Below are 27,957 nucleotides of genomic sequence, written 5' to 3' on the forward strand. Positions count from 1 at the left end.
CAAGAAGCGTCAAGCATCTGAGTTACGTTTTTTTCTTCGTTAATCTAGCCCAGGGGTCTTCATGACTCGTGGACTTCAACTCCCAGAATTCCTCAGCCAGCGTGCCTGGCTAAGGAATTCTGGGAGTTGAAGTCCACGAGTCATAAAAGGGCCAAGTTCGAAGACCCCTGATCTAGCCTTTTCAGACATACAGCAAGCAAGGGGATTGAGAAGACAGACCAGAATAGGTCTAGCTCTCTCTCTCGACTAGGTGAGTGCAAGAGTGATAAAAAGGCAGAAGGCACTGAAGCATCCATTCACACGACACATTAAATCCCCATTCACCGAACACAAGGGATCCGTTTACGGCACAGGAAGCTCCCAAACGAATAAAACCCAGCCCAGGTTCGCGTGGCGGTCCGATTGGCCCATCCCGTGGACCAACGACGGGATTCCCACGACGTACTGAATCCGTTGCTCACGTGTCGCGCGAACCAGTCCCCGTGAGCCGACTCTTCTGGCCTTTCTCCGGGACGATCCAGCTCAAACCACCCGGGCTGAGCTGCCGCCCTGGATGCGAAGAGCCACGTCTGAACGCGCCAGCTGCGTCGCCTCGCCAAACATTCAAACTCCGCCGGAGCCAATCAGAGCGCAGCAGCGAGATCCAACGTTCCATCCGCCTCGAACTTCAAAGGCCTTACAGTCCCTCTGATTGACGGGCGGCTCAGCCAATCAGCTTTTCGGCTTTCAAACGGGAGCCAATCGGAGTCAAAGTCGGCGAGGCGGGAGGAAGGAGGGCATCGACGAGCCGGCCCGCCTTTGAAAATTAAAAGCTACGCGAAGGGCGAATGAAGCGCCGCATGCTGAGGCCGGCCAGCCAATCCGGCCTCTCTGTCTGATTTTTCTCTCACCTCGCTTCGCTATTAACGAACCAATGGGAAAGGGCGTAGCTTCTAAGGCACCCAATTAGAGCTCTCGTCTCATCGTGGGGCGTCATCTCAGTCATGATCCAATAGATGTAAGGACGTCCTCGGGAGCAGCCAATGAGGCGGAGGATCGAATGACAAATGCCCAATAGGGAGCGTCGTCTCTTCCAGTCAGCCAAGAAAGGGGCGGTCCCGCGAGGGGAGGGGAGAATGCCACCGCCTGAGGAATGTCAACTATTCAACATGGAGACGGCGGTTACTACGCTCGAGACCATGGTAAGTCGCGGGACTGCTGGCGGGCCGCCACCGCGCAGAACGGAGCCGCCGTTCCCTTGAGGACCGAAGTGGCCCCCTGAAGAGCGGCCTAAACGAACGGAAGGAACAAAAGGGGTGGAAAAGCCGCGGAGGAGGGCAGGAATGTAAGAAAACCTCTCCCCCTCCCCCCGCCGGATCCAACCATTCCTCACGCCAGGAGGGGGGGGGAAAGGCTGAGAGTGTATGTGGGCGTGCCCATTATTCACCCCGAAAGGGGGTTTGTGGGCTCGCTCCGTTTCTTTCTGCCGTCTTGCTCGAGGGTGGGCGTGGTCCGTCGGTGGGCGTGGCCTCTTGGGCTGATCCATTCTCCCCGATTCCCGGGGGGCGTGGCCAATACTGCGTGTAGGCGTGGCCAATACTGCGTGTAGGCGGGGCTTGTGTGCTGGGATGTTTCTGTGGCTGGTTGCATAGGAAAAATGGGATCAGATCCGTTGAAAAGGAAAAAAAAATATATAACCTTCCCTTACTCACAGGTTGTCCTCCACTTACAACGGTTCGTTTAGGGACCGAAGTTACAACAGCACTGAAAAAAAGCATTTTTCAAACTTAGGGATGCGTTCCCGTGCTCACGTGATCAAAATTCAGAGGCTTGGCAACTGACTCGTACGTATGACGGTTGCAATGTTTGGGGAGAGGTCACAAGATCCCCTTTGGCGACCTTCTGACGAGCAAACTCAAGAAGGGAAGCCAGGTTCACTTAGCAGCCGTGCTTCTAACTTAACAACGGCTGGGATTTGCTGAACAGCTGTGGCAGGAGCGGTCTTAAAATGGGACCAAACTCACTTCAGGAATCTTGCTCTTAAGCCGCGGAAATGCTGGGCTCGAATTGGTGGTGGTAAGTCAAGGGCTGATTGCATTGCGCTTGTACTTGTAGTAAAGTATGGATTTGTTTTGTCCTCTGAAAGCTTATTTAGGGACTTCCTAATCCTGTTGCCTGTCAACAAAAGTGCGTATAGTCAAGGCTATGGTCTTCCCAGTTGCAATGTATGGCAGTGAAAGTTGGACCATAAGAAAGGCTGAGCACCAAAGAATTGAGGCCTTTGAGCTATGGTGCTGGAGAAGACTCCTGCGAGTCCCTTGGACTGCAAGGCGATCAAACTGGTCAGTCCTAGAGGAGATCAACCCTGACTGCTCTTTAGAAGGCCAGATCCTGAAGTGAAAACTCAAATCCTTTGGCCACCTAATGAGAAGGAAGGACTCACTGGAGAAGAGCCTAATGCCGGGAAAGGTTGAGGGCAAGAGAAGAAGGGGACGACAGAGAATGAGGTGGCTGGACGGAGTCACTGAAGCAGTAGGCGTGAGCCTAAATTGACTCCAGAAGATGGTAGAGAACAGGAAGGCCTGGAGGAACGTTGTCCATGGGGTCGCGATGGGCCGGACACGGCTTCGCAGCTAACAACAACAACAATCCTGTTGCCCTCTGGAGGGGGCTAAGTGGACCCTACATCTTATCGTCTGCCCATACAAAATGCTACCTGGGGTTGACTCTACCTGCAGTGTAGCAGGTCTGGGAAGCACCAGATTAAGAAAAGGCAGATTTATCGCATTTTTACCCATAAGCGAATTGAAAGTGTGGGAAGTCAGCAACCCCCACCACCACCAAGAGAAGGAGATATTAAAAAGGGCAGAATATTATATTTCCTCAAAGGATCTTAAAAAGGCAGAAAAGCATGCCCAGGTTTTTCTTAATAGCTGCAAGTCTCCCTTCCCCACGCAGAAACCATCTCTGTAGAAATGCAGATATCATAATTCTTTCAGAAAGAACCTGGAAGGTTAGAGATGATGGGATTCGAAAGACAAAGATCCCTAGAATCAACAAACCCTCACCCCCAAAAAACCAACACAGGTCATAGCCATCAGCCACAGCCCCAGGGAAGCAGGATATGACCTTTAGGACATAATAGGATTAACCCAGCACCATCAGAATACCAGAAAGGCAGTGAAGTCGAATCGGGTGACTTTGGACCAATCACTAGGAGACTGTGAGTTCTAGTCCCACCTTAGGCAATCAAGCTTGTTGGATGACTTTGGTGAGTTCTAGTCCTGCCTTCAGCATGAAAGGCTCAGGTCAGGTCAAACTTCATGTTCATCCAAACAAAAGCTCAAGAAGAAGGTATGAAAACCCACCACTCCCAGCTCCATGTGGTCAGCTTTCCCAGAGCCATGCTTTTGTCTGGCTGTGCTCTTCAATAAACTACAACCTTCTTTCTGAAGCAGTCTCCATTTTGTTTATTCCCAGCTTGGACTGGACCCTGAGGAAAAAAATTTCTTTCAACAAAAGCAAGTACACGAGATTGTACATCAACCTATACCCAGTGCCACGTTCAGCCGTGGACCTTTTTTCCCCCCAGCCTAGTTGGCACTGCAAGAATATTGTGAGACTAAATAACAATGAGAGCCAATTTGGTCAAGTGGTTCAGGCACCAGGCTAGAAACCAGGGGAGAGTGAATTCCAGTCTTGCCTTAGGCGTGAAGTCGAATCGGGTGACTTTGGACCAATCACTAGGAGACTGTGAGTTCTAGTCCCACCTTAGGCAAACAAGCTTGTTGGATGACTTTGGTGAGTTCTAGTCCTGCCTTCAGCATGAAAGGCTAAGCTGGGTGATTGTGGGCCAATTACTAGGAGGCTGTGAGTTCTAGTCCCCCCCCCCCCAGGCATAAAAGCTGGCTGGGTGACTGGGTCATTGTGGAGAAAATGGGAGGAGGAAGGAATATTAGTATCTTCCCTGCCTTGAGTTATTTATAAAAAATAATAAAGGCAGAAGACAAATATTAAATGCTGTTGGAGCATCTTTTGGAAATGAAGCAATCATTGTTTAAGGAATGAAATGTAGGTGTAAAAAAAAACCTGCTGTATTGGATCAGAAGGAAGCCCCAGTATATCAAATAGATATATTTTAAAAATAGATGATTGGAAGACAATTGAGAAAGGTGAGGGAACAATAAATTTATTTATTATTTTATTTATTTTAATCCCATTTATATCCCGCCCTTCTCCGAAGACTCAGGGCGGCTTACAATCTAAGCACAAATCAAATGTGCTTAGCAATAGCCTTCATTCTATGTATATGCCTGCTTATTAGGGCTTTCGCCCCGCCCCCCCCAAGCGGCATTATTACAAAATCATCTTATTGCCCCCAACAATCTGGGTCCTCATTTTACCTACCTTGGAAGGATGGAAGGCTGAGTCAACCTTGAGCCTGGTGGGACTCGAACCTGCACTAATTGCAGGCAGCTGGTGTTACTTAAGGAGGCATTAGCCCACTGCTCCACCAAGGCTCAATATTTCAATTTTTGTGTGCGGTTGGGTTGGAATGGTTTTGTTATTGTGTCCATTTAAACAATGAATATTGTTCAGCAATGGAAACTTAATATTTAATATGTCTCTCCCTCTCTCTCTCTCTCCTCTCTCTCTCTCTGTCTCTCTCTCTCACACACACACAAAGATATGTATATAGTTTTCGGATCTGTGGGAATTACTCTTGTTCTTTGCCCTGGAGTTATGAACTGACACTTTTGTATAAGAAGGGACCTTGTAGGTCATCTAGTCCAACGCCCCGCTCAAGCCAAGAGACTTAACAACTGCAGCGATTTACTTAACAACTGTGGCAAGAAAAAAGGTCATAACATCGTGCGAACCTCGCTTGACTGACTTTCTTAGCAACAGAAATTTTGGCTGAGTTCGTAGTTGCAAGTCGAGGATTGCCTGCACCCTGTTTCCCAAATCCTCCATTTCTTCTCATTATATAATGGAAAACCCAAGCAGTGTTTGACTGCTTTGTTTGTTAGGGCGAAAGAACACACAGTGTAAGTTTTCTTATACAAGAGGAACTTGGGTTTTCCATTATAAAGTCAGAAGAAACGTGGGATTTGGGGAACAGGGTACAGGGGAGGCGTTGGACTAGATGACCTACAAGGTCCCGCCCAACTCTGTTATTCTGTAATTAGTAACGTGCTTGTGAAGACAATCTGGCTTCCCCGTGACTTTTTGTTTGTCTGAAGGTGGCAAAAGGTGTTCCCATCAGCCCGGGAACACTGCCACCTTCATAAATATATGCCAGTTGCCAAGTGTCCGAATTTTGATCACACGACTGGGGATACCGGAATGGTCGTAAGCGTGAAAAAGGGTCATAAGCCTCTTTTTCCAGCACTCGTAACTTCGAAAGTTCACTAAATGCCGAGCTGAAAGTCGAGGACTAGCGGCAAATGAGGAACTTTTGCTGGAACTCCTCAACGGGACCCAAAATAGGTTTTTGCTTTAATTTCCATGCTCCTTATGGAACCTCTTCCCAGGATTACAACGCTCTCAAAGCTTTTCTGTCCTCCTCTTAAGATTTATTTATTGGTTATTTATTTATTAAAATTCTAGGCCATTCATCTCCCCCTACAAAATGGACACTGGGTGGCTTGATGGCTGGCTGGCATTTTTCCCCCTTTTTCTGTTTGCTAAGGATGGCCTCTTGAGCTTGCCTTGTCTTGTTATGAAGGACAATTGCAAGAACTGGATATGGCTAGTTTAGAGCAGTGATCCCACCCGCCAACCTTTGGGGCAGCAGGGACCGGGTTCCACGGACCGGAGGGGTTGTGGTTTCGTGGGCTGCCTGCATCCCACAGATGGGGCTTTGCTTGTTTACGTGGCCCGGCGTCTGGCGTGCCGTGGAAAAAGGAGGACTAGGGGTGACATGAAAGCAGTGTTTCAGTATTTGAGGGGCTGCCACAAAGAAGTGGGGGTCAAATTATTCTCCAAAGCACCAGAAGGCAGGAGAAGAAGCCACAGACGGAAACTAATCAAGCAGAGAAGCAAGCTGGAACTAAGGAGAAACTTCCTAACAGTGAGGACAATTAACCAGTGGAACAGCTTGCCACCAGAAGTCGTGGGTGCTCCAACACTGGAAGTTTTTAAAAAGAGGTTGGACAGCCATTTGTCTGAAATGATATAGGTTCTCCTGCCTGAGCAGGGGTTTGGACTAGATGACCTCCAAGGTCCCTTCCAACTCTTGTTACTCTGTTTAATGAAGTCAAAGACTTTCTATTTTTGCCAGTATGGACCATGGGACTCTTTTGCTGTAAGAGGTGGAAGCTTGTTAAAGAGAAGCAACCTAGAACTAAGGAGAAATGTCCTGACAGTGAGGACAATTAACCAGCGGAACCACCTGCCTCCAGAAATTATGAATGCTCCAACACTGGAAGTTTTTAAGAAGAGATTGCACAGCCATTTGTCTGAAATTTATACAGTCTCCTGCCCGAGCAGGGGGTTGGACTAGATGACCTCCAAGGTCCCTTTCAACTCGTCATTCTGTTGTTCTGTCTCACGGTTTTCTGCAGGGTGAGAAGTGTCTGTCCACTGCCCTTTTTATGTTGTACTACTAGTGAACATGCACAAAAAGCAGTGCAATGTTAAAAGGGCATTGGCCAGTAATGCTCTTGTCAGCTAAAACACAACGTAAAAGGGAAATCCTGTTATCGTAAAGGTTTGGGAAGCTGCGCGGTTGCCTAAAAACAGGAATGGGAAATCCCATCTTGCCCTCTGGGTGGATTGATTTATTCATTCATTTAATAATTCATTTATCTTTTGAGTTTTGCTGCAGAAGCATTAAAAGCACGAGCGCGCTTTTGCATTATGATACAAGCAGCGATAGGATTCAAAGATGCGAACAGCCGGTTCTCTCTGTGTGTGTCTGTGTGTATGCTGCTTCTGGAAGTCCGTTCTGGGCCTGGGCAACAAAAAAAAAATTAAGCTACCGGTTCTGCCGAAGTGGTGCGAGCCGGCTGAATCCCACCGCTGGATACAAGTCCACCAAAGTTTCCGTGTGCTAGTCTGTGCATCCTTTGCCCATTTTTGCCAACAGCTTTGCCTAAAAACAAAAAAAGCAGACTCCCTGATTATTGAGACGGCGCTGTTTCTTTTGGGAGGCAAATGGTTGCGTTGGGATCTGCAGGAATGCGACTCCCCCCTTTGCAGGGCCTGCATTCTTTTCATCTCCTGCATGTTTCTGCACACATCACTGCCCCCCCCCCCAGCCCCATGGAGGACTGTGCTTATCTCCTACTTTTACAAATAACTCTCTTGAGTCAGACCACTGGAATCTGGCTGATGCTATGCATGGAGACGGTCCTCTGAATTATGGGGTTGCCACAAAGAAGAGGGAATCGAGCTGTTCTCCAAAGCCCCTGAAGGCAGGACAAGAAACAACTGGATGGAAACTCATCAAGCAGAGAAGCAACCAGGAACTAAAGAGAAACTTCCTGACAGTGAGAACAATTAACCAGTGGAACTCCTTGCCTCCAGAAGCGGTGAATGCTCCAACACTGGAAGTCTTTAAGAAGAGACTGGACAGCCATTTTATTTTGTCTGAAATGGTATAGGGTTTCCTGCCTGAGCAGGGGGTTGGACTAGATGTCCTCCAAGATCCCTTCCAACTTTATTATTATTATTATTATTAACAACCTGCCTCCAGAAGCTGTGGATGCTCCAACCCTGGAAGTTTTTAAGCAGAGACCGGACAGCCGTTTGTCTGAAATGGTATAGGGTTTCCTGCCTGAGCAGTGGGTTGGATTAGATGACCTCCAAGATCCCTTCCAACTTGATTATTATTAGTGTTATTATTATTATTACTATTCGATGAGACCAAACCTGTAAGGAGCATCGTCCGACCGTTGGAATAAGGCGTCGCTGCAGGTTGCATGGTTTGATCGGAACGGATTCTTCCCTTTTGGAAGCTGGCTTTCTGCTCAAGGAAAAACTCCGGCCGCTGAATTCCGAGCCTCACGTGGCTTATGGTGTCCACAGTTGCCTTGGATGGAAGCTCATCGAGGAGAGAAGCCACCTAGAACTAAGGAGGAATTACCCGAACATTGAGCACAATCAACCAGTGGAACAGCTCGCCTCCAGAAGTTGTGGCTGCTCCATCGCTGGAGGCTTTTTAAGAAGAGACCTAACCGCCAATTCTCCAGAATGGTGTAAGGCAGGGGTCCTCAAACCTGGCCACTTTTAAGACAGATGGACTTCAACTCCCAGAATTCCCCAGCCAGCCATGCTGGCTGGGGAATTCTGGGAGTTGAAGTCTACCAGTCTTAAAAGTGTTTGTCAAGTTTGAGGACCCCTGGCGTAAGGTCTCCTTCTTGAGCCCGGGGGTGGGGGGTGGGCTGGACTAGAAGACCTCCAAGGTCCCTTCCGACTCTGTCCCTCGGTTCCCCAAGGGTTTTCCTGCTGACAGGAGCTCTGACTTCATTGCACTACTGTACTTCACGGCTAGCAGTGCAATAGTATTGTCAAAGCACTTGCGAGCAGATCCTGCAACGGCGGCCTGCTGGGCCCACGCATTTTCTCCCAACTCTCTCTGGCCGGATGGAGCGTTTGGGGCTCCGAAGAATCTGGGCTCTCAGGTGACTTGTTGATCAAAGAGGTCTATGAACTTTAATGGGCCAAAGAACAGAGGGAAGATTCTGCTCGGCAGGTCAGTTTTAGAAGCCACGGTGGGAGCAATACGCTGGCTCTTTTATCAGCTGCTTAGAGAGGAGTGTAAAGCAATATGGGGTGGTATGTCAATGCTATTCCTTTCCCTTTCCTTCCTCTTTCCTCCTTTCCCTTTCCTCCCTCTCCTTTCCTTCCCTTCCATTTCTCTTCCCTTCCCTCCTTTCCTTCCCTTGCCTTTCCTTTCCTCCTTTCCTTTCACTTCCCTTTCCTCCTTTCCTTTCTTCCTTCCCTTTCACTTCCCTTTCCTTCTTTCCTTTCCTTTCCTTTCCTTTCCTTTCCTTTCCTTTCCTTTCCCTTTCCTCTCCTTTCCTTTTTTCCTTTCTATCCTCTTATCCTGTACTTCTCTTCCCTCTTCTTCCCTTCCCTTCCTTCTTTCCTTTCCTTTCCTTTCCTTCCCTTCCCTTTCCTTTCCTTTCCTTTCCTTTCCCTTTCCTTTCCTTTCCTTTCCTTTCCTTTCCCTTTCCCTTTCCCTTTCCTCTCCTTTCCTTTTTCCCTTTCTATCTTCTTATCCTGTCCTTCCCTTCCTTCTTTCCTTTCCTTTCCTTTCCTTTCCTTTCCTTTCCTTTCCTTTCCTTTCCTTTCACTTCCTTTCCCTTTCCTTTCATTTCCCTCCCCCTCCCCTCCCCTCCCCTTCCCTTCCCTTCCCTTCACAGTGGTTAAAATGCAGCATTGCAGGCTGTCTTTGGCCACAGCCAGGAAGGTTCAATCCTGACCGGCTCAAGGTCGACTCAGCTTTCCATCCTTCCGAGGTTGGTAAAATGAAGACCCCGATTGTTAGCGGCCATAGGCTGACTCTGCAAGTCACTAAGAGAGGACTGTAAAGCAATATGGAGCGGTATATCAATGCTATTCCTTTTTCTTCCCTGCCAGGAGTTCAATCCTGACCTGCTGAAGGTTGACTCAGCCTTCCATCCTTCTGAGGTCGGTAAATGAGGACCCAGATTGTTGGGGTGGCAACAGGCTGACTTTGTAAACTGCTTAGAGAGGGCTGTAAAGCACCGTGAAGCGGTATATAAGTCAAAGTGCCCTTGCTATTTGCTGAAAGGCAGGTGGGAAAAGGAAGCTGCGAAATGGTTTCTGAAAATGCCGGCTGTGGAGGTCCAAAGGTTCTCCTCACCGAGGCTTCTTCCGCGGCTTCACAGTTGGTTGGGTCCAGTTGATGATTCCTGTAATGACCCTGCAGTTTATTCAACAATTTATTTACTATTGACAGTATTAGATTTGTGTCTTGCCTGTCTTTGTTTTATAAATAACTCGGCGATGAACATACGTAATGCTCCTTCCTTCTCCTGTTTTCCGCACAACAACCCTGGGAGGTGGGTTGGGTGGAAAAAGGACTGGCCCAAAGTCACCCAGCCGGCTTTCATGTCAAAGGTAGGACTAGAACTCACCGTCTCCTGGTGATTGGCTCAAAGTCACCCAGCTGGCTTGCATGCCTAAGGCAGTGCTAGAACTCACCCTGGTGATTGGCTCAAAGTCACCCAGCTGGCTTTTTCATGCCTCAGGTGGTGCTAGAACTCACGGTCTCCTGGTGATTGGCTCAAAGTCACCCAGCCGGCTTTATCATATCTCAGGCGGTGCTAGAACTCACGGTCTCCTGGTGATTGGCTCAAAGTCACCCAGCTGGCTTTTTCATGCCTCAGTTGGTGCTAGAACTCACGGTCTCCTGGTGATTGGTTCAAAGTCACCCAGCCGGCTTTTTCATGCCTAAGGTGATACTAGAACTCACGGTCTCCTGGTGATTGGCTCAAAGTCACCCAGCCGGCTTTATCATGTCTCAGGCGGTGCTAGAACTCACGGTCTTCTGGTGATTGGCTCAAAGTCACCCAGCTGGCTTTTTCATGCCTCAGGCGGTGCTAGAACTCACGGTCTCCTGCTGATTGGCTCAAAGTCACCCAGCCGGCTTTTTCATGTCTAAGGCGGTACTAGAACTCACCGTCTCCTGGTGATTGGCTCAAAGTCACCCAGCCGGCTTTTTCATGCCTAAGGCGGTGCTAGAACTCACCGTCTCCTGGTAATTGGTTCAAAAGTTTAAATAATAAAATCACCCAGCCGGCTTTTTCACGCCTAAGGCGGTACTAGAACTCGTCGCCTGGATTCTAGCCTGATATCTTCAACACCAAACATCAAATTGGTTCTCCCTTCATAATGAGTGAAGGAGAGAATTTGTTTCTCTTTAACATGCTCAGTCTCCACTTTCTGTTGATCTATCTAGTCCAGGAGTAGGCAACCCTGGCTCTTTTATGACTCGTGGACTTCAACTCCCAGAATTCCTGAGCCGGCATGGCTCAGCTTGGAAAGCTCTCCCTTTCCCCTCAGCATGGCTGGCTCAGGAATTCTGGGAGTTGAAGTCCACGAGTCATAAAAGAGCCAAAGTTGGCTACCCCTGATCTAGTCTAACCCTAACTCTATTCCTAACCCTAATCTGTTGGTATATGAAATCTGTCTGTCTGTTCTATGGAAACCAGCCTGCAAACTCTGGTGAAATCACAATGGCTTTATATACAGGTAGTCCTCGACTTACGACAGTCGAGGCCAACATTTCTGTCGCTGAGCGGTGCAGTGAAGTGAGTTTTGCCCCATTTTACGAGCTTTCTTGCCCCCCGTTGTTCTTGAATCCCTGCAGTTCAGTTAGGGAGCCAGTTGTACCCCCATTGATTTTGCTTGTCAGAAAGTCACAAAAGCTGGCCGCATGACCCCGGGACAACTGCAACCGTCATAAATCCGCATCGCTTGCCGAGCTTTGGAATTTTGCTCACGTAACCATGGGGATGGTACAAGGCATGTAAGTGTGAAAAATGGCGATCGCTTACTTTTTTCAGTCACTGGACGGATGACCGTAAGTCAAGGGCTACCTGTACTGTTTTATCCTTTATGAAGAAGGGATTGGCGGTTTGAAACAAGGAATTAGGGCCTGAAATAGCAGCTCCTAGCATTGGGGCAAATTGTAGGAGACACTTAACAGCAAGAATGCAGCAAAGAGCAACAGAGATGATTAGGGGAGTGACAGCTAAAGCGTGAAGAACGGTTGCAGGAACTGGGTATATCTAATTTAATGAAAAGGACTAGGCCAGGGGTAGGCAACCTTGGCTCTTTTATGACTTTGTGGACTTCAACTCCCAGAATTCCTGAGCCAGCCATGCTGAGGAGAAAGGGAGAAGATTCCAGGCTCAGCCATGCTGGCTCAGGAGTTCTGGGAGTTGAAGTCCACGAGTCATAAAGGAGCCAAGGTTGCCTACCCCTGGACTAGGGGGTGACATGATAGCAGCCTTCCAATATGTGAGGGGCTGCCACAAAGAAGAGGCAGTCAAGCTCTTCTCCAAAGCACCTGAAGGCAGGACAAGAAGCAACGGTTGGAAACTCATCAAGGAGAGAAGCAACCTAGAACTAAGGAGGAATTTCCTCACAGTGAGGACAGTTAACCAGTGGAACAACCTGCCTCCAGAAGCTGTGAATGCTCCAACACTGGAAGTTTTTAAGAAGAGACTGGACAGCCATTTGCCTGAAATGGTATAAGGTTTCCTGCCTGAGCAGGGGGGTTGGACTAGATGACCTCCAAGGTCCCTTCCAACTCTGTTATTCTGTCATGCCATGTGGTTAATTAAGGACTTCTGGGACTTGCAAATACATGTCAGAAAGTGATTAAGATCAATCCCGCTGCCAATTGTCCTGCCTGATTTCCTGCAGGTACCACTTATTATTCCGTGGGTCAGGCAAATGAACAAAGTTCCTCTTCTTCGAAACCTGCCTGACTGCATAGCCGCAGGGAATCCTGCATCCTTACCTTGTAATAATAATGATGGTGATGATGATGATGATGATGATGTTGTTGGAAGGAGACCCTATACCTACCATTTCAGACAAATGGCTGTCCAGTCTCTTCTTAAAAACTTCCAGTGTTGGAGCATTCACAGCTTCCAGAGGCAGGTGAATGCAAGTGTTTGCTGAATGCCATTTGGGCACCGTTCGCCACAACGTTTATTCATATTGTAGCTGGAAGATTTGATCGAAACCAAGTCCTCACGGTGTCGTTAAAGTGAGGTATGGGCCTTGAAGTAAATGCAAGAGCCATAAAAGCATTACCTAAAAAAATAAAAATCTCCCGTGCTTTTATAAGAATTATTTATGGAAGCCTGCGATCAAGGAAAAATTAAGCACGGGAGCGTGCAGAGTCAATTGAAACAAGGGGGGGGGGGAAACGGAGGCAGGAAAGAGAACCCAGTTTATTTGTTTTTAAATGCCCTAGTACCAGGGGTAGCCAGAATCTCTTAACAACCATGTTGCTAACAACAATTGCAGTGATTCATTTAACAACAGAGGCAAGAAAGGTCAAGTGGGGCAAAATTCACTTCACAGATGTTTCGCCTAGCCAGAATTTCTCAACCTTAGCCATTTTAACAGGGAAGGACTTCAACTCCCAGAATTCCCCAGCCAGCAAAGCTGGCTGGTAAATTCTAGGAGTTGAAGTCTCCTCTCAAAATGGCCTAGGTTGAGAAAACACTGCCCTAGGCCAGGGGTAGGCAACCTTGGCTCTTTTATGACTCGTGGACTTCAACTCCCAGAATTCCTGAGCCAGCCATGCTGAGGGGAAAGGGAGAGCTTTCCATGCTGGCTCAGGAATTCTGGGAGTTGAAGTCCACGAGTCATAAAAGAGCCAAGGTTGCCTACCCCTGATTATTTTTTTTTAATTTTTATTTTATTTTAATCCCATTTATATCCCGCCCTTCTCCGAAGACTCAGGGCGGCTTACAATTTAAGCACAAACCAATGTGCTTAGCAATAGCCTTCATTCTATGTATATGCCTGCTTATTTAATGCAAAGGCCTCTCAGCCGAGAGGACCCATGTGTCTGAACATGCAGTTACACTCCCTTAGCAATCATAAATCAAATTTAACTTTAGGAAATCAGCTAATCAGTGAAACGACTTGCCTCCAGAAGCTGTGAATGCTCCAACACTGAAAAGTTTTAAGAAGAGACTGGACAGCCATTTGTCTGAAATGGGATAGGGCTTCCTGCTTGAATAGGGGGGTTGGACTAGAAGACCTCCAGATTCCCTTCCAACTTTGTTATTCTGTTAAGAGAGGGTGAAATGCCATCAATATGGAAAGATACGGTCCTTCTGCTCCATTCCATTCCATTCTCAATAAAGATTTGTATTCCATTCTGCTCTACTCTGCTCTACTCTACGTTCTTTCATTTATTAAATGTTTATGCCATCCATCTCCCCTACAAAATGACGCTTATGCCATCTTTCCTGCCCCAATTTGTACTAAGCATGGGCATTAATTGTGGTGGTCCTCTCGCTCTGTAGAAGGGACGCGGTGGCTCAGTGGGTTAGGATGCTGAGCTTGTCGATCAGAAAGTCGGCAGTTTGGCGGGTCGAATCCCGAGTGCCGCGTAACAGAGTAAGCGCCTGTTACTCGTCCCAGCTTCTGCCAACCTAGCAGTTCGAAAGCACGTAAAAATTCAAGTAGACAAATAGGGACCACTCCGGTGGGAAGGTAACAGCGTTCTGTGCGCCTCTGGCGTCTAATCATGCCGGCCACATGACCACGGAGATGTCCTCGGACAAGCGCTGGCTCTTTGGCTTTGAAACGGAGATGAGCACCGGCCCCTAGAGTCGGAAGCGACTAGCACACATGTGCGGGGGAACCTTTACCTTTACCTTTTATCTCGCTCTGTACATCATGTTAATGGGTTGTGATGGTTTTTCATGTTTTAGTTCCAGAAGGCTGAATCTGATCTGGATTACATCCAGACAACGTTGGACTTTGAAATGATGAAACAGCTTCCTAATGGACTCGCTGAAGAGGTATCGTCCTTAGCTTGAAAGCATTGCTGAAATCCTCTAAGAAATATTTTAAAACCTTATCTTTAAGGTTCCTTAGTGTGACCATATTTTAGCACCGGGGTTTGGAGTTGCACAGCCCATAAGCCATGATTTACAAACTCCAGTTTTCAGATTGACCCTATTCAGCCAGAACAAACCGAGGACTTGAATGATGCTAGCCATTGTGACCTATGGAATATTTGTAGCTCAGGATTGAACTGTGGGGTCGTCCGTGCTTGCTGAGCTTGGATGTTACACAACTAGGTAACATCATTAGTGGTAAAAGAAGAAATCCTGACTGATAAGGAATGGATGGAATGTAAAAGGGAAATTAAGGTTAAACAAAAACCACGAAAATAAGATGCATGGTGAACTAATAAGAATAATTATAACTATAAGAATAATATAAGCTGGAAAAACTTATACATATTATTATTTGTACAAATATAAAAAATGTCTATAAATCATTCATGTACTGAAAATATTAAGTATTACATAGAAGAGACTGGACAGTCATTTGTCTGAAATGATATAGGGTTTCCTGCCTGAGCAGGGGGTTGGACTAGATGACCTCCAAGGTCCTTTCCAACTTTATTATTAATATTAATATTAATATTATTACATTTTGTTTTAAGATTGACAAAGGAATATATAAATGGGAGAAGGGAAGATCAAATATATTATTAATATATTCATTAGGGGATTATCAAATTCAATCATTATGGATGTTAATTGATTATCATTCTCTTTTTAAAATGTAAACCAAGACAACACACACACACACACACAGAGAGGTAAAAGAAGGAGGGGTTTACACAGAGGAGGAGGAAGAAGAGAACAGCTGTGGAGTCCTTGGTGCTCCCGGAGATTGGTTGTTTTCTTGCAGATGTTTCATTACCAAACTAGGTAACCTTGTCAATTTTATTGGGAGTGTTTCCTTCTTGTCACTTAAACAGAGAGCAGACCCCACTCCCCTGTAGCATTGACGATGTTACCAAGTTTGGTAATGAAACGTCTTGTAGGGAAACAACCAAGCTCACATAGAGCACCAAGGACCACATAGCCATTACAATTTTGCCTCTTTCTTAAACAGGCCATTTTGGGGAGCTTACAATGATACCCCATATATGCATACAGATTCAATGTTTGTCTCACCTTTGCCCTTGGAAAACTGTTCAAAGTATTTGTCTGTGGAGATGCTCCGACATCCGGGTCATGGCTGCCCCCAAGGTGCTTTTTCAAAAAGCAACTGGGCATTCTTTTTCCTGAAGATTTTTTGCTCCTCCAGGAAGCTTCGGTCAGAACTGAAGAAGCCTCTTGGAGGAGAAGCGACATACCTTCAAGGAAAAACAAAACAAGTCCAGTCGCCTTTGGAAAAAGCACCTTTGTCCAGGCTATCCTTTAAGGCTATAATGCCCCCACACCAAGGACCTCCCCAGGCTAACTAACTTACAGAAGTACTTATTAACGTAGAGATTGATTATTAACATTCTGGAGATGGAAAGGCCAAACTCTTTTTTTTTTCCCCTCGATCCAACCAACATCATTGAGGTTTGCAAAAAAAATAATAATATTTGGATTGAAAGAAGCTTTCTGCACCCCGCAGTTAGACTCAGGATAGGTTCCCGATTCCCCATTCCTGATTCCAATATTCGATTTTAGGCGTCCAGTGAAATTGATGGACAACAGCATAGGGCGGTCCAAAAGAAGTTCTTCCGTGTACCCTTTTTGGTATCCGCTTTGGGAATTGGCTTAAAGAGTTGTGAAGAAGCCACCTGTTCTCTTTTCCAACTGTTTCTTCATGCTCTTGATGATCCTATGGCAGGGGTCTACAAACTTGGCCCTTTGATGACTTGTGGACTTCAACTCCCAGAATTCCTCAGCCAGCGTGCCTTGCTGAGGAATTCTGGGAGTTGAAGTCCACAAGCTGGGGTCTTCAAACTTGGCCCTTTGATGACTTGTGGACTTCAACTCCCAGAATTTCTCAGCCAGTGTGCCTTGCTGAGGAATTCTGGGAGTTGAAGTCCACAAGCTGGGGTCTTCAAACTTGGCCCTTTGATGACTTGTGAACTTCAACTCCCAGAATTCCTCAGCCAGCGTGCCTGGCTGAGGAATTCTGGGAGTTGAAGTCCACAAGTCATCAAAGGGCCAAGTTTGAAGACCCCTGGTTTAGCCAAAGCAACGGTGAATTCTCCATATGTTCATTCTGGAAAAAAAATTACACTGACCAATAAGAGAGAATTATTGATCAACATTTCAGAGATGGAATAATTATTAAGGAGAGGGCCCAGTTTGAAGACCCTGAAGGTAAAGTCACAGATCCCCTCTCTGTTGCCCTGGTCATACCCCCTCCGCAACACCCAGTCCAATTCTGTTAATTGAATAGCTAATTGAATTCTCATCTTAAGATTTGTTGTCATCAAAGGCTTCCAGGTTGACTGTGGCTTGTTTAGAATTCGACAGGTAGTCCTCGACTTAGGACCAGAATGGAACCTTCTCTCTCACATTGACTTCTGAATCGGCTTTTGTGGACCTTCTCTTCTTCATGCTTGACGCTTTTGGTCTTTCCGGATTTCTTGCTCCGAAAACAGGAAAATCCTCTGGTCCTGGTAAAGCAGCTCTCCGTCATGAAATCCCGTTACAAAAGCTTGTGCGAAGAGCTGGAGAACATTTCTGCGGAGCGGCGAGAGTCCATGCGTGTCATCCGCCCCACCCTGGCTAAAACCGTGAAGCTGGTCCAGGAAGTACAGCAGCACACTGGGACGGAGGTAATGCTTTGGTCTCGATTGGTACTATAATGCGTGCTGCCCTCAAGATTTTACCTTCTCCTCTTCCTTTGGAATATTTGCCAGAGTGTACGAAGCTCCATTTGAATCGCCAGGAAATGTTTCTAGGGATCAGCATGCCTCAAGCCAGCATTGTTTATACCCAGCCAGAGGTCTGGTGAAATAGGACCACATCTCAAGGAATGCCAATAGCTCAGGGTTGAACTTGTGGGGTCCTTGGTGCCATTAGAACTCGTTTTCTTGCAGACGTTTCATTACCCAACTAGGTAACATCATCAGTGCCAGAAGAGAATGTGAGGTTTACTCCCTGTTTTTATTGGTGGCTTTCCCTCTCTGTTTGTAGGAGTGTTTGATGATGCTTAGATTAGGCTGTCATTTACTATTTAGAGTGGAATGGAATGGAATGGAATAGAATAGAATAGAATAGAATAGAATAGAATAGAATAGAATAGAATAGAATAGAATAGAATAGAATAGAATAGAATAGAATAGAATAGAATAGAATCAGAACAGGAATAGAATAGAATAGAATAGAATAGAATAGAATAGAATAGAATAGAATAGAATAGAATAGAATAGAATCAGAACAGGAATAGAATAGAATAGAATAGAATAGAATAGAATAGAATAGAATAGAATAGAATAGAATAGAATCAGAACAGGAATAGAATAGAATAGAATAGAATAGAATAGAATAGAATCAGAACAGGAATAGAATAGAATAGAATAGAATAGAATAGAATAGAATAGAATAGAATAGAATAGAATAGTGAAAGAAGAGAATAGAATAGAATAGAGAAGAGAAGAGAATAGTATAGTGAAAGAACGGAATAGAATAGAATAGAATTACAGAATAGAATAAAATTACAGAATAGGATAGGATCGCATCAGATCTGATCTTGGAGGTCTTCTAGTCCAGCCCCCACTCAAGCAGGAGAACCTACACCATCTCAGACAAGTGACTGTCCAGTGTCTTCTTAAAAATCTCCAGTGATGGAGCGCCCACGATTTCTGGAGGCAAGCTGTTCCCCTGGTTAATTGTCCTCACTGTCAGGAAGTTTCTCCTTAATTCCAGGTTGCTTCTCTCCTTGATGAGTTTCCAACCATTGTTTCTTCTCCTGCCCCCTGGTGCTTTGGAGAATAATTTGATCCCCTCTTCTTTGTGGCAGCCCCTCAAATACTGGAATACTGCTATCATGCCACCCCTATTTCTTCTTTTCTTTAGATTAGCCAAACCCAAGTCCCACAGCCGTTCTTCGTATGTTTTAGTCTCCAGGCCTTGGATCATCTGAGTTGCTCTTCTTTTGATTTTTTTTCCCAAACTCTCAACACCTGATTTGATTGGAATGCATCCCATGAACACTGACCAGCAGTCAGAAAACATGATGAAAACTCCTTAATTGCACATGATCAGACTTCACCATAGGCTCAACTGGGAAACTGAGGTCTAGACTTAGACCAAGCCAAATCCAAAAATACTAGAAAAGTCCCAGAAAAATGGCACTTAGACAAATCAGCGATCAACAGATGCAAAGAGATAAACCACATCTACATCAACAAGCTAAAAAGGAAAGCAAAAGAGCAAAGGACCAGCTCGCCAGCAATCAGCACTCAGATAAGCAGAAGTTAACACCAACTACTAGACCAACAATCTAGTGGGGAAAAAAACAATGCCCCAATCAAGGAACTACCAGCTCAGACGAACAAGCTAACAATAAACAAAAGCCTTAATCAAGGAACCCCCAAGAGCACTGTTAGGCATATGGTGATAGCCTACAATGTTGGGTTGAAAATATATTAACCATGATGTTGTGACTTTAAGATGTTAATTGGCCAATGGGTGTGTAAGTGTTCTCATGGCCATAAGAGGGAGCTAGGAACGTAGCTTCTCTCTCTCTGAATTCACTGCTCTCTCTACTATTACTGTTTTGCTGTACTATTGGTGATAAACCTGAACTGTGTATTGACCTCTGGACCGGTAAGAAGACTTTGTATTTGGAATACTCCTTGGACTGTTACTATTGTGTATACCCTGGACTGTTTATTTTTGACCGTGCATTTTTGTTCTTTACACCACCTCAAAAGTAAAGTACTTTTTGCTTTCACAACTCAGTGTACTCTTGTGGTTACTGTGTGACTCTTACTGCTCTCAGTACCCTTCCTTGTCTGTGTAACTCCTTGGTAGCACAAGGAGACCACTGCACAACAATCCTTAACAAGCACTCCCCACAAACACTGGCAGGGCAAGCCACTTGTACTGTATACAAAGAGAAACCAAACCCCCCTCCCTTCTGGCACTGATGATGTTACCTAGTTGGGTCATGAAACGTCTACAAGAAAACAGCCAAGTTTGGAGAGCACCAGGGAAGCTAAGTCTGCCTACCTGTCCGTCTGTCAGTCGATCCATCTCTGTCTGTCTGTCTGTCTGTCTGTCTGTCTGTCTAAAACAGCTTAATCAAGGAGCCTCCAAGAAGAAAACAACTCTGACAGGGCAAACCATGATATATAAGACAAGAGCAAACCCCACTCCTTTCTAGCCCTGATGATGTTAGCTAGTGGGATCACAAAACGTCTGCAAGGAAACAGCCAAGCTCAGAGAGCACCAGGGACCCCACCATCCTCCTCCTCCTCCTCTTCTCCTCTGCACACCCCACTCCCTTCTAGCACTGATGATGTTACCTAGTTGGGTCACGAAACGTCTGCAAGAAAACAGCCAAGCTCAGAGAGCACCCAGGACCCCACAGTCATCCTCTTCCTCCTCCGCCTCCTTCTCTTCTAGCACTGATGATGTTACCTAGTTGGGTCACAAAACGTCGGCAAGAAAACAGCCAAGCTCAGAGAGCACCAAGGACCCCACAGTCATCCTCTTCCTCCTCCTCCTCCCTTCTAGCAATGATGATGTTACCTAGTTGTGTCATGAAATGTCTGCAAGAAAACAACCCAGCTCAGAGAGCACCAAGGACCCCACAGTCCTCCTCCTCCTCCTCCTCCTCCTCCTCCTCCCTTCTAGCACTGATGATGTTACCTAGTTGGGTCACGAAACGTCTGCAAGAAAACAACCCAGCTCAGAGAGCACCAAGGACCCCACAGTCCTCCTCCTCCTCCTCCTCCTCCTCCTCCTCCTCCTCCTCCTCCCTTCTAGCACTGATGATGTTACCTAGTTGGGTCACGAAACGTCTGCAAGAAAACAGCCAAGCTCAGAGAGCGCCAAGGACCCTCACGTATCAAATAAGAGCTTGATGGCAGAGGGCAGTTCTTTATTACAAGGGATTCTACCAACTCTAACACTGCCTTTGAGTAATCTGCTTATCCAATTAACCTAAAGGCAGTATCCTAAACCATACATTCGAGTTAATTGTTGCGTTCATACAAGCTCAGCCAAATCAAATGTGACAATGAAACACATTACTCTTTAAGACATAACTGGCTTGTTTGGCTTAGCTGTTGCAGCTTATTGACGATTTATGATTTAGCAAGCCATTTCACTGTCGTGATTTAATTGCCTTACCGGTGTGAACACAGTAATTGTACTTTATGAACTATAATTGCAATTTAGAATCAAGTGAGGAAAGGCAGAAACAATTTATCCAAGGCCAACATTGGCAGATATATTATCTCCTGTTTTAAAGTTTTGCCCATTTACTTCTTAAATGCATATCTTGCTTTTCTACTAAATGGCCCTCAGAGCATCGAAGAACGTTCATATGAAAATAAGAAAAAAGCCAGCTTGCATTGGGAATTAAAAGCCCCTATCAGTTTGTTGCAAAGTTTCATCGAAATCAACCACTTTGTTTTATAACAACAACAACAATAATTTGTTGGAAGGGACCTTGGAGGTCTTCTAGCCTAACCCCCTGCTCAGGCAGGAAACCCTATACCATTTCAGACAAATGGTTATCCAATCTCTTCTTAAAAAACTTCCAGTGTTGGAGCATTCACTGCTTCTGGAGGCAGGTTGTTCCACTGGTTAATTGTTCCCACTTGTCTGGAAATTCCTCCTTAGTTCTAAGTTGCTTCTCTCGGTTAGTTTCCATCCGTTGCTTCTTGTCCTGCCTTCAAATGCTTTGGAGAATAGCTTGACTCCCTCTTCTTTGGGGCAGCCTCTGAGATATTAGAAGACTGCTATCATGTCACCCCTCGTCCTCCTCTTCATTAAACTAGACATACCCAATTCCAGCAACCGTTCCTTGTATGTTTTAGCCTCCAGTCCCCTGATCATCTCTGTTGCTCTTCTCTGTACTCTTTCTAGAGTCTCGACATCTTTTTTACATCATGGGGACCAAAACTGGATGCAGTATTCCAAGTGTGGCCTTACCAAGGCATTGTAAAGTGGTATTAATACTTCACCTGATCTTGATTCCGTCCCTCTGTTAATGCAGCCTAGCACTGTGTTGGCTTTTTTGGTGGCTGCAGCACATAGCTGGCTCATAGCTTAGTGTCTGCCCACTAGGACCTACAACCACAATTGGGGATGCTGTGACGGTCAAAAGGGACTTGGTTGTAAGTCATTTATTTCTCAGTGCCCCTGTAATTTTGAACCATCACTAAATGAAGGGTAGTCAAGGACTACGTGACGCAGTAAACTTTCGAGTGACTCTGGCATGCATCCCCATTGACTTCGCTTATGAGAAGGTTGCAAACAGGAGTAGCTGCGGTGGGGACTGCAGCCAAGAAATTAAAAGACGCTTGCTCCTGGGGAGGAAAGTCATGGCAAATCTGGACAGCGTACTAAAAAGCAGAGACATCACCCTGTCAACAAAAGTGCGTATAGTAAAGGCTATGGTCTTCCCAGTTGCAATGCATGGCAGTGAAAGCTGGACCATAAGAAAGGCTGAGCGCCAAAGAATTGAGGCCTTTGAACTGCGGTGGTGGAGAAGACTCCTGCGAGTCCCTTGGACTGCAAGGCAATCAAACTGGTCAGTCCTAGAGGAGATCAACCCTGACTGCTCTTTAGAAGGCCAGATCCTGAAGTTGAAGCTCAAATCCTTTGGCCACCTAATGAGAAGGAAAGACTCACTGGAGAAGAGCCTCATGCTGGGAAAGGTGGAGGGCAAGAGAAGAAGGGGACGACAGAGAATGAGGTGGCTGGATGGAGTCACTGAAGCAGGAGGCGTGAGCTTAAATGGACTCCAGAAGATGGTAGAGGACAGGAAGGCCTGGAGGAACGTTGTCCATAGCAGCTAACAACAACAACCACCACCAGAGGACTGCCAGTTCTAATCCTGCCTTAGGCATGAAAGCCGGCCGGGTGATTTTGGGTCAATCACACACACTCAGCCCAAACCACCTCACTGGTGTTACTGGGGGGGGGGGAGGAGGAAGGAGGAGTATTGTGTCCTGTATGTTTGCTGCCTTGAGTTATTTATAAAAACAGTAAAGGCAGGGTAGAAATAAAATAAATGAAACCGACTCATTTTCTTTCTTTTCTAGATCTCTTCTCTGTCTGAAGAAGAACAGCGTGCATGCAGCACTTAATGTACCAGACTCCTGAAGTGAGAAAGGTTTTTTTTTATTATTTATAGATTTTATTAGTTTTTAAAGGGTTAGGAATAAAATGGGGTTGGGGTTAGGGTTAGGGTTAGGGTTGGGGTTTATCCAAATTACATTTTCAATATTTAGCAAACAGCATAATGTCTGGGTACATGTGTTTCACTAACAGCAATAGATATAGTTAATTATCATAAACAATGTGTTAATTAATCACTCAATAGTCTTCTTCTTGCTAGTATATATTCAAAATTACATATCGCGTTCCTTCCTCTCTGACTCGTTTTTCCAGCCATTGATAGAAATTATCCCATGTTCTAAAGTGCACGGAGTCTTCTTTCCTCTTTAATCTTTAAAGTCAATCTATCCATTTCTGCACGCTTTAGAATTTTCTTAATTAGTACTTCTTCAGTTGGTAAGTTTTCATTTTTTCCAACGTTGGGCAAGTACAACTCTCGCTGCCGTTAATATGTGTAGTATTAGATATCTGCAATCTTTCTCCTAATCAGCTCCTATTATTCCTAACAAAAATAATTCTGGTTTAAAGTCTTATTTGTTTTTTTAGTCATTTTTCTACTGAAGTGAGAAAGTTTGACAGAACAGGTAAATCTAAACATAAGAATCTGGCTTTTTTAGGTCCGGTCCTGAATAGCTAAAAATAAAATCCTGGCCATTATAAGTTTGTTGCTTATGTATAAGTACAGCTTTTTTTTTTTGCTCCTGAAACAGAACTAAGGCTTTTTCACAACCTGATTTTAGATTTAGATTTAGATTTAGATTTAGATTTATTAAATTTATATGCCGCCCTTCTCCCCAAGGACTCAGGGCGGCTCACAACAATAAAAAATTAAGAAACATAAAATACAAAATTTAAAAAAGAATTAAACAATGGATGTAATAAATAAATGACAATTTAACCCAATAAAAGCCAAATTTAAAACCAAAGTCAGTCCAGGCTCGCTTGTTGGAACAAAAAGTTTTAAACTCTTTGTCTTAAATTAGCCAATGATCCTAGTTTCTTCTCTCTCTTAACTTCCGGCATAAAGATAGTTAGACTTTCAGCTGGGGTGGTGTGGGGCTCTATGTCCACTTTACAGGTGGTCCTCAACTTACGGCAGTTCATTTAGTGACCGTTCAAAGTTACGACGGTGCTAAAAAAAAGTGACCTAGGACCGTTCGTCACACAACTGTGGCAGCATCCCCAGGGGCGCGTGATCAAAATTCAAACGCTTGGCAACGGACTCGCATTTGTGACCGTTGCAGCGTCCCAGCGTCACGCAATCCTCCTTTTGCAACAAGCCAAGTCAATGGGGATGCCAGCTGTGTTACTGATTTAACAACTGCAGTGATTCGCTTAACAGCTGTGGCAAAAAAAAAAGGTTGTGAAATGGGGCAAAAATGCCACTTCGCAACGCCTCACTCAGCAACATACAGATTTGGGCTCAAGTTGCTGATTGCAAGTTGAGGACTGCCTGTATTACTTCTCCATTGTGCTTATAAATTAAAGTAGGCTACTTTTTGCGAGAAAACGGGGGGGTTGTTTGCTTAAAACAGTCTCTGTTCTTTTTCTATAGAATTGCCCAAAAGAACATTAAATCCACCGATTCCTTGCTGAACATTCCAGAAAGCAACTTCCCAGTGGGAGATGATGAACAAGGCCATATACCTTTTCATGTATATATATATATATATATATATATATATATAACCACTTGGACAGTGTGCCTGTGTTTGGTACGTAGGTTGCCAAGATACCATTAGATATCAGTGTGTGAACAATGCTGTTTTAAAATTATGCGCCGGTGTTGATCTTGTATCTTTATTAAAATGTGAGAAAGTTTACAAAATGATCAGCCAGTTACCTGATCTGAATGCCTCTGCCCAAAGGGCAGGTTTTAATCGTTCGTATTATTGGTGCAAGCAAGCCTGCCCTTCTAGTTAGTATTTGCACGTTAACTCAGGTTAGCTTTGAGCAATTACAGTTGCAAGAAAAAGTATGTGAACCCTTTGGGATTACGTGGAGTTTTGCATGAATTGGCCACAAAATGCGCTCTAAACGTCATGTAAGTCACAACAATAGAAAAACACAGTCTGCTTAAAATAATGCTACACAAACATTAGCTGTTGTCATGTTTTAATTGAACAGAAGATGGAAACATTCACAGTTCAGGGTGGAAAAAGTATGTGAACCTTTGGACTTAATAACTGGTTGACCCTCCTTTGGCAGCAATAACCTCAACCAAACGTTTCCTGTAGTTGCAGATCAGACCTGCACAACGATCTGGAGTAATTTTGGACCACTCCTCTGCACAAAACTGTTTCAGGGTAGCAATATTCTTGGGATGTCTGGTGTGAATCGCTCTCTTAAGGTCATGCCGCAGCATTTCAATCGGGTTGAGGTCAGGACTCTGACTGGGCCACTCCAGAAGGCGTATTCTGTTCTGTTGAAGCCATTGTTTTGTTGAATTACTTGTATGCTTTGGGTCATTGTCCTGTTGCATCACCCATCCTCTGCGGAGCTTCAGTTGGCGGAGAGATGGTCGTACGTTTTCCTGCAAAATGTCCTGATAAACTCTGGAATTCATTTTCCCATCAATGACAACAATCCATCCAGGCCCTGAGGCAGCAAAGCAGCCCCAAACCATGATGCTCCCTCCGCCATGTTTTACAGTGGGGATGAGGTTTTGATGTTGGTGTGCTGTGCCTTTTTTTCTCCACACATAGTGTTGTGTGTTTTTCCCAAACAACTCAATTTTGGTTTCATCTGTCCACGGTATATTTTGCCAGTAGTGCTGTGGAACATCCAGGTGCTCTTTTGCAAACTTCAAACGTGCTGCAATATTTTTTTTGGACAGCAATGGCTTCCTCCGTGGTGTCCTCCCATGTCCTCTATTCTTGTTTAATGTTTTCCTTATTGTAGATGTGTCAACAAAAATGCTCGCATGTGCCAGAGATTTCTGTAGGTCTTTAGCTGACACTCTAGGATTCTTCTTTACCTCACTGCGCTGTGCTCTTGCAGTCATTTTTACAGGACGACCACGCCTAGGGAGAGTAGCAACAGTGCTAAACTTTCTCCATTTGTAGACGGTCTGCTTTACCATGGACACATGAACATCAAGGCTTTTGGAGATACTTTTGTAACCCTTTCCAGCTTCATGCAAGTCAACAATTCTTGATCGTAGGTCTTCTGAGAGCTCTTTTCTGCGAGGCATGGTTCACATCAGACAGTGCTTCTTGAGGCCAGTAAACCCAAAACAGGTGTGTGTTTTTAAAGGGCAGGACAGCTGTCAGCAACACATCCAATATCATCACACTGATTGGAGTCAGGGTTGGCTCACTCCTGGCTCCAATTAGCTCTTGGAGAAGTCATTAGGAGGGGTTCACATACTTTTTCCACCCTGCACTGTGAATGTTTACATGTTATGTTCAACAGCTAATGTTTGTGTAGTATTATTTTAAGCAGACTGTGTTTTTCTATTGTGACTTACATGACGTTTAGAGCGCATTTTATGGCCAATTCATGCAAAACTCCACGTAATCCCAAAGGGTTCACATACTTTTTCTTGCAACTGTAAAATGATTTTCTGACCAACCTAAACATTCTGGAGAAATAAAATAAAATTTAAAAAATGGTGGTGATTTTATTTTGCTTAGCCAGAGGCTGTACAGCACCAATGAAAGAGGTAACAATAATCCATAATTCCTCAACTGATAAAAAGACTGAATCAAAAAAATACATGTACAAAACAATCACTCAAAGTATAACTTTCCCCCCGGAAAATTAATAAGCTCAGGACCTTTTTCCTAAGTTGCACATACAAAGTAATGCTTTGCGTCAAAACTGCCTTGCTTGCTTGCGGATAATATTCTATATTCTTTCTAAAAAATTTTTATTAAGAATTTCATTTAACTACCACGATGCTTCAAGAATAATATAGGTAGTTCTCGACTTACGACCATCAATTGAGTCCAAAATTTCATTGCTTAGCAAGACAGTTTCTGGAGGCAGGTTGTTCCACTGATTAATTGTTCTAATTGTCAGGATGTTTCTCCTTAGTTCTAGGTTGCTTCTCTCCTTGATTAGTTTCCATCTGTTGTTTCTTGTCCTGCCTTCAGGTGCTTTGGAGAATAGCTTGACTCCCTCTTCTTTGGGGCAGCCCCTGAGAGATTGGAAGACTGCTATCCTGTCCCCCCTCGCCCTTCTCTTCATTAAACTAGACAGATCCAATTCCAGCAAAAGTTCCTTATGTTTTAGTCCCCGGTCCTCTGATCATCTTTGTTGCCCTTCTCTGTGCCCTTTCTAGAGTCTCAACATCTTTTTTACATCGTGGTGACCAAAACTGGATGCAGGATTCCAAGTGTGGCCTTACCAAGGCCTTGTAAAGTGGTATTAGCACTTCACGTGATCTTGATTCTATCCCTCTATTAATGCAGCCTAGCACCTTGTTGGCTTTTTTGGCAGCTGCAGCACACAGCTGGCTCCTATTGTCCACTAGGACTTACAACCACAATTGAGCCCAACATTTATGTTGTTAAGTGAGACATTTGCTAAGTGAGTTTTGCCCTCCTTTTACCACCTTTCCTGCCACAGTTGTTAAATGAAGCAACTGCAGTTGTTAAGTTAGCAACACGGTTGTTCAATCCGGCTTCCCCACTGACTTTGCTTGTCAGAAGGTTGCAAAAGGGGATCACGTGAGTCCGGGATGCTGTGACTAGTTCTAAATACATGTCGATTTCCCGCTGCCTGAACTTTGATCATGTGACCAACGGGTCGCTGTGACGATCAAAAGGGGCCTGGTTGTAAGTCACTTTTTTCTTTTCTCAGTGCCCCGGTAATTTTGAACCATCACTAAATGAAGGGTTGTAAGTCAAGGACTACGTGTCGCAGTAAACTTTTCTTATTTCTACAAGCTTGCAAAGAGCAAGACGTGCATTATTTTCTCTCCTTCTCCAGATTCAGAATAACAGGGTTGGAAGGGACCTTGGAGGTCATCTAGTCCAACGCCCTGCTCAGGCAGGAAACCCTATACCATTTCAGACAAATGGCTGTCCAATCTCTTCTTAAAAACCTCCAGTGTTGGAGCATCCACCGCTTCTGGAGGCAAGGAGTTCCACTGGTTAATTGTTCTCACTGTCAGGAAATTCCTTACTTCTAG

General features: G+C 45.1%; 1 protein-coding gene across 2 annotated transcripts; it reads left to right on the forward strand.

Moving 5' to 3' along the window:
- Positions 1-1,127: 1,127 nt before the first annotated feature.
- Positions 1,128-26,570, forward strand: SKA2 (spindle and kinetochore associated complex subunit 2). 2 transcript variants are annotated; one of them, XM_081327775.1, is made up of 6 exons: positions 1,128-1,181; positions 3,460-3,504; positions 14,421-14,510; positions 17,120-17,296; positions 22,745-22,806; positions 24,376-26,570. In XM_081327775.1, exons 1-5 carry the CDS (start codon positions 1,149-1,151, stop codon positions 22,787-22,789), a joined length of 390 nt encoding a protein of 129 aa, XP_081183901.1. In that variant the 5' UTR covers positions 1,128-1,148; the 3' UTR covers positions 22,790-22,806; positions 24,376-26,570. The 2 variants fall into 2 exon arrangements, with proteins under 2 accessions (XP_081183901.1, XP_081183902.1); XM_081327776.1 differs by lacking the exons at positions 1,128-1,181; positions 3,460-3,504 and adding an exon at positions 11,042-11,536.
- Positions 26,571-27,957: the final 1,387 nt, after the last annotated feature.

Source organism: Vipera berus, assembly GCF_964194415.1.
Source record: "Vipera berus genome assembly, chromosome: 1".
Taxonomy (NCBI): Eukaryota; Metazoa; Chordata; class Lepidosauria; order Squamata; family Viperidae; genus Vipera; species Vipera berus.

Coding starts and splice junctions, on each gene's coding strand:
- SKA2 (XM_081327775.1), top strand. CDS start 1,149: ATGGAGACGGCGGTTACTACGCTCGAGACCATG. Junction 1,182..3,459: donor TTACTACGCTCGAGACCATG/GTAAGTCGCGGG, acceptor GTTTATTCCCAG/CTTGGACTGGACCCTGAGGA. Junction 17,297..22,744: donor AGCAGCACACTGGGACGGAG/GTAATGCTTTGG, acceptor TTTCTTTTCTAG/ATCTCTTCTCTGTCTGAAGA.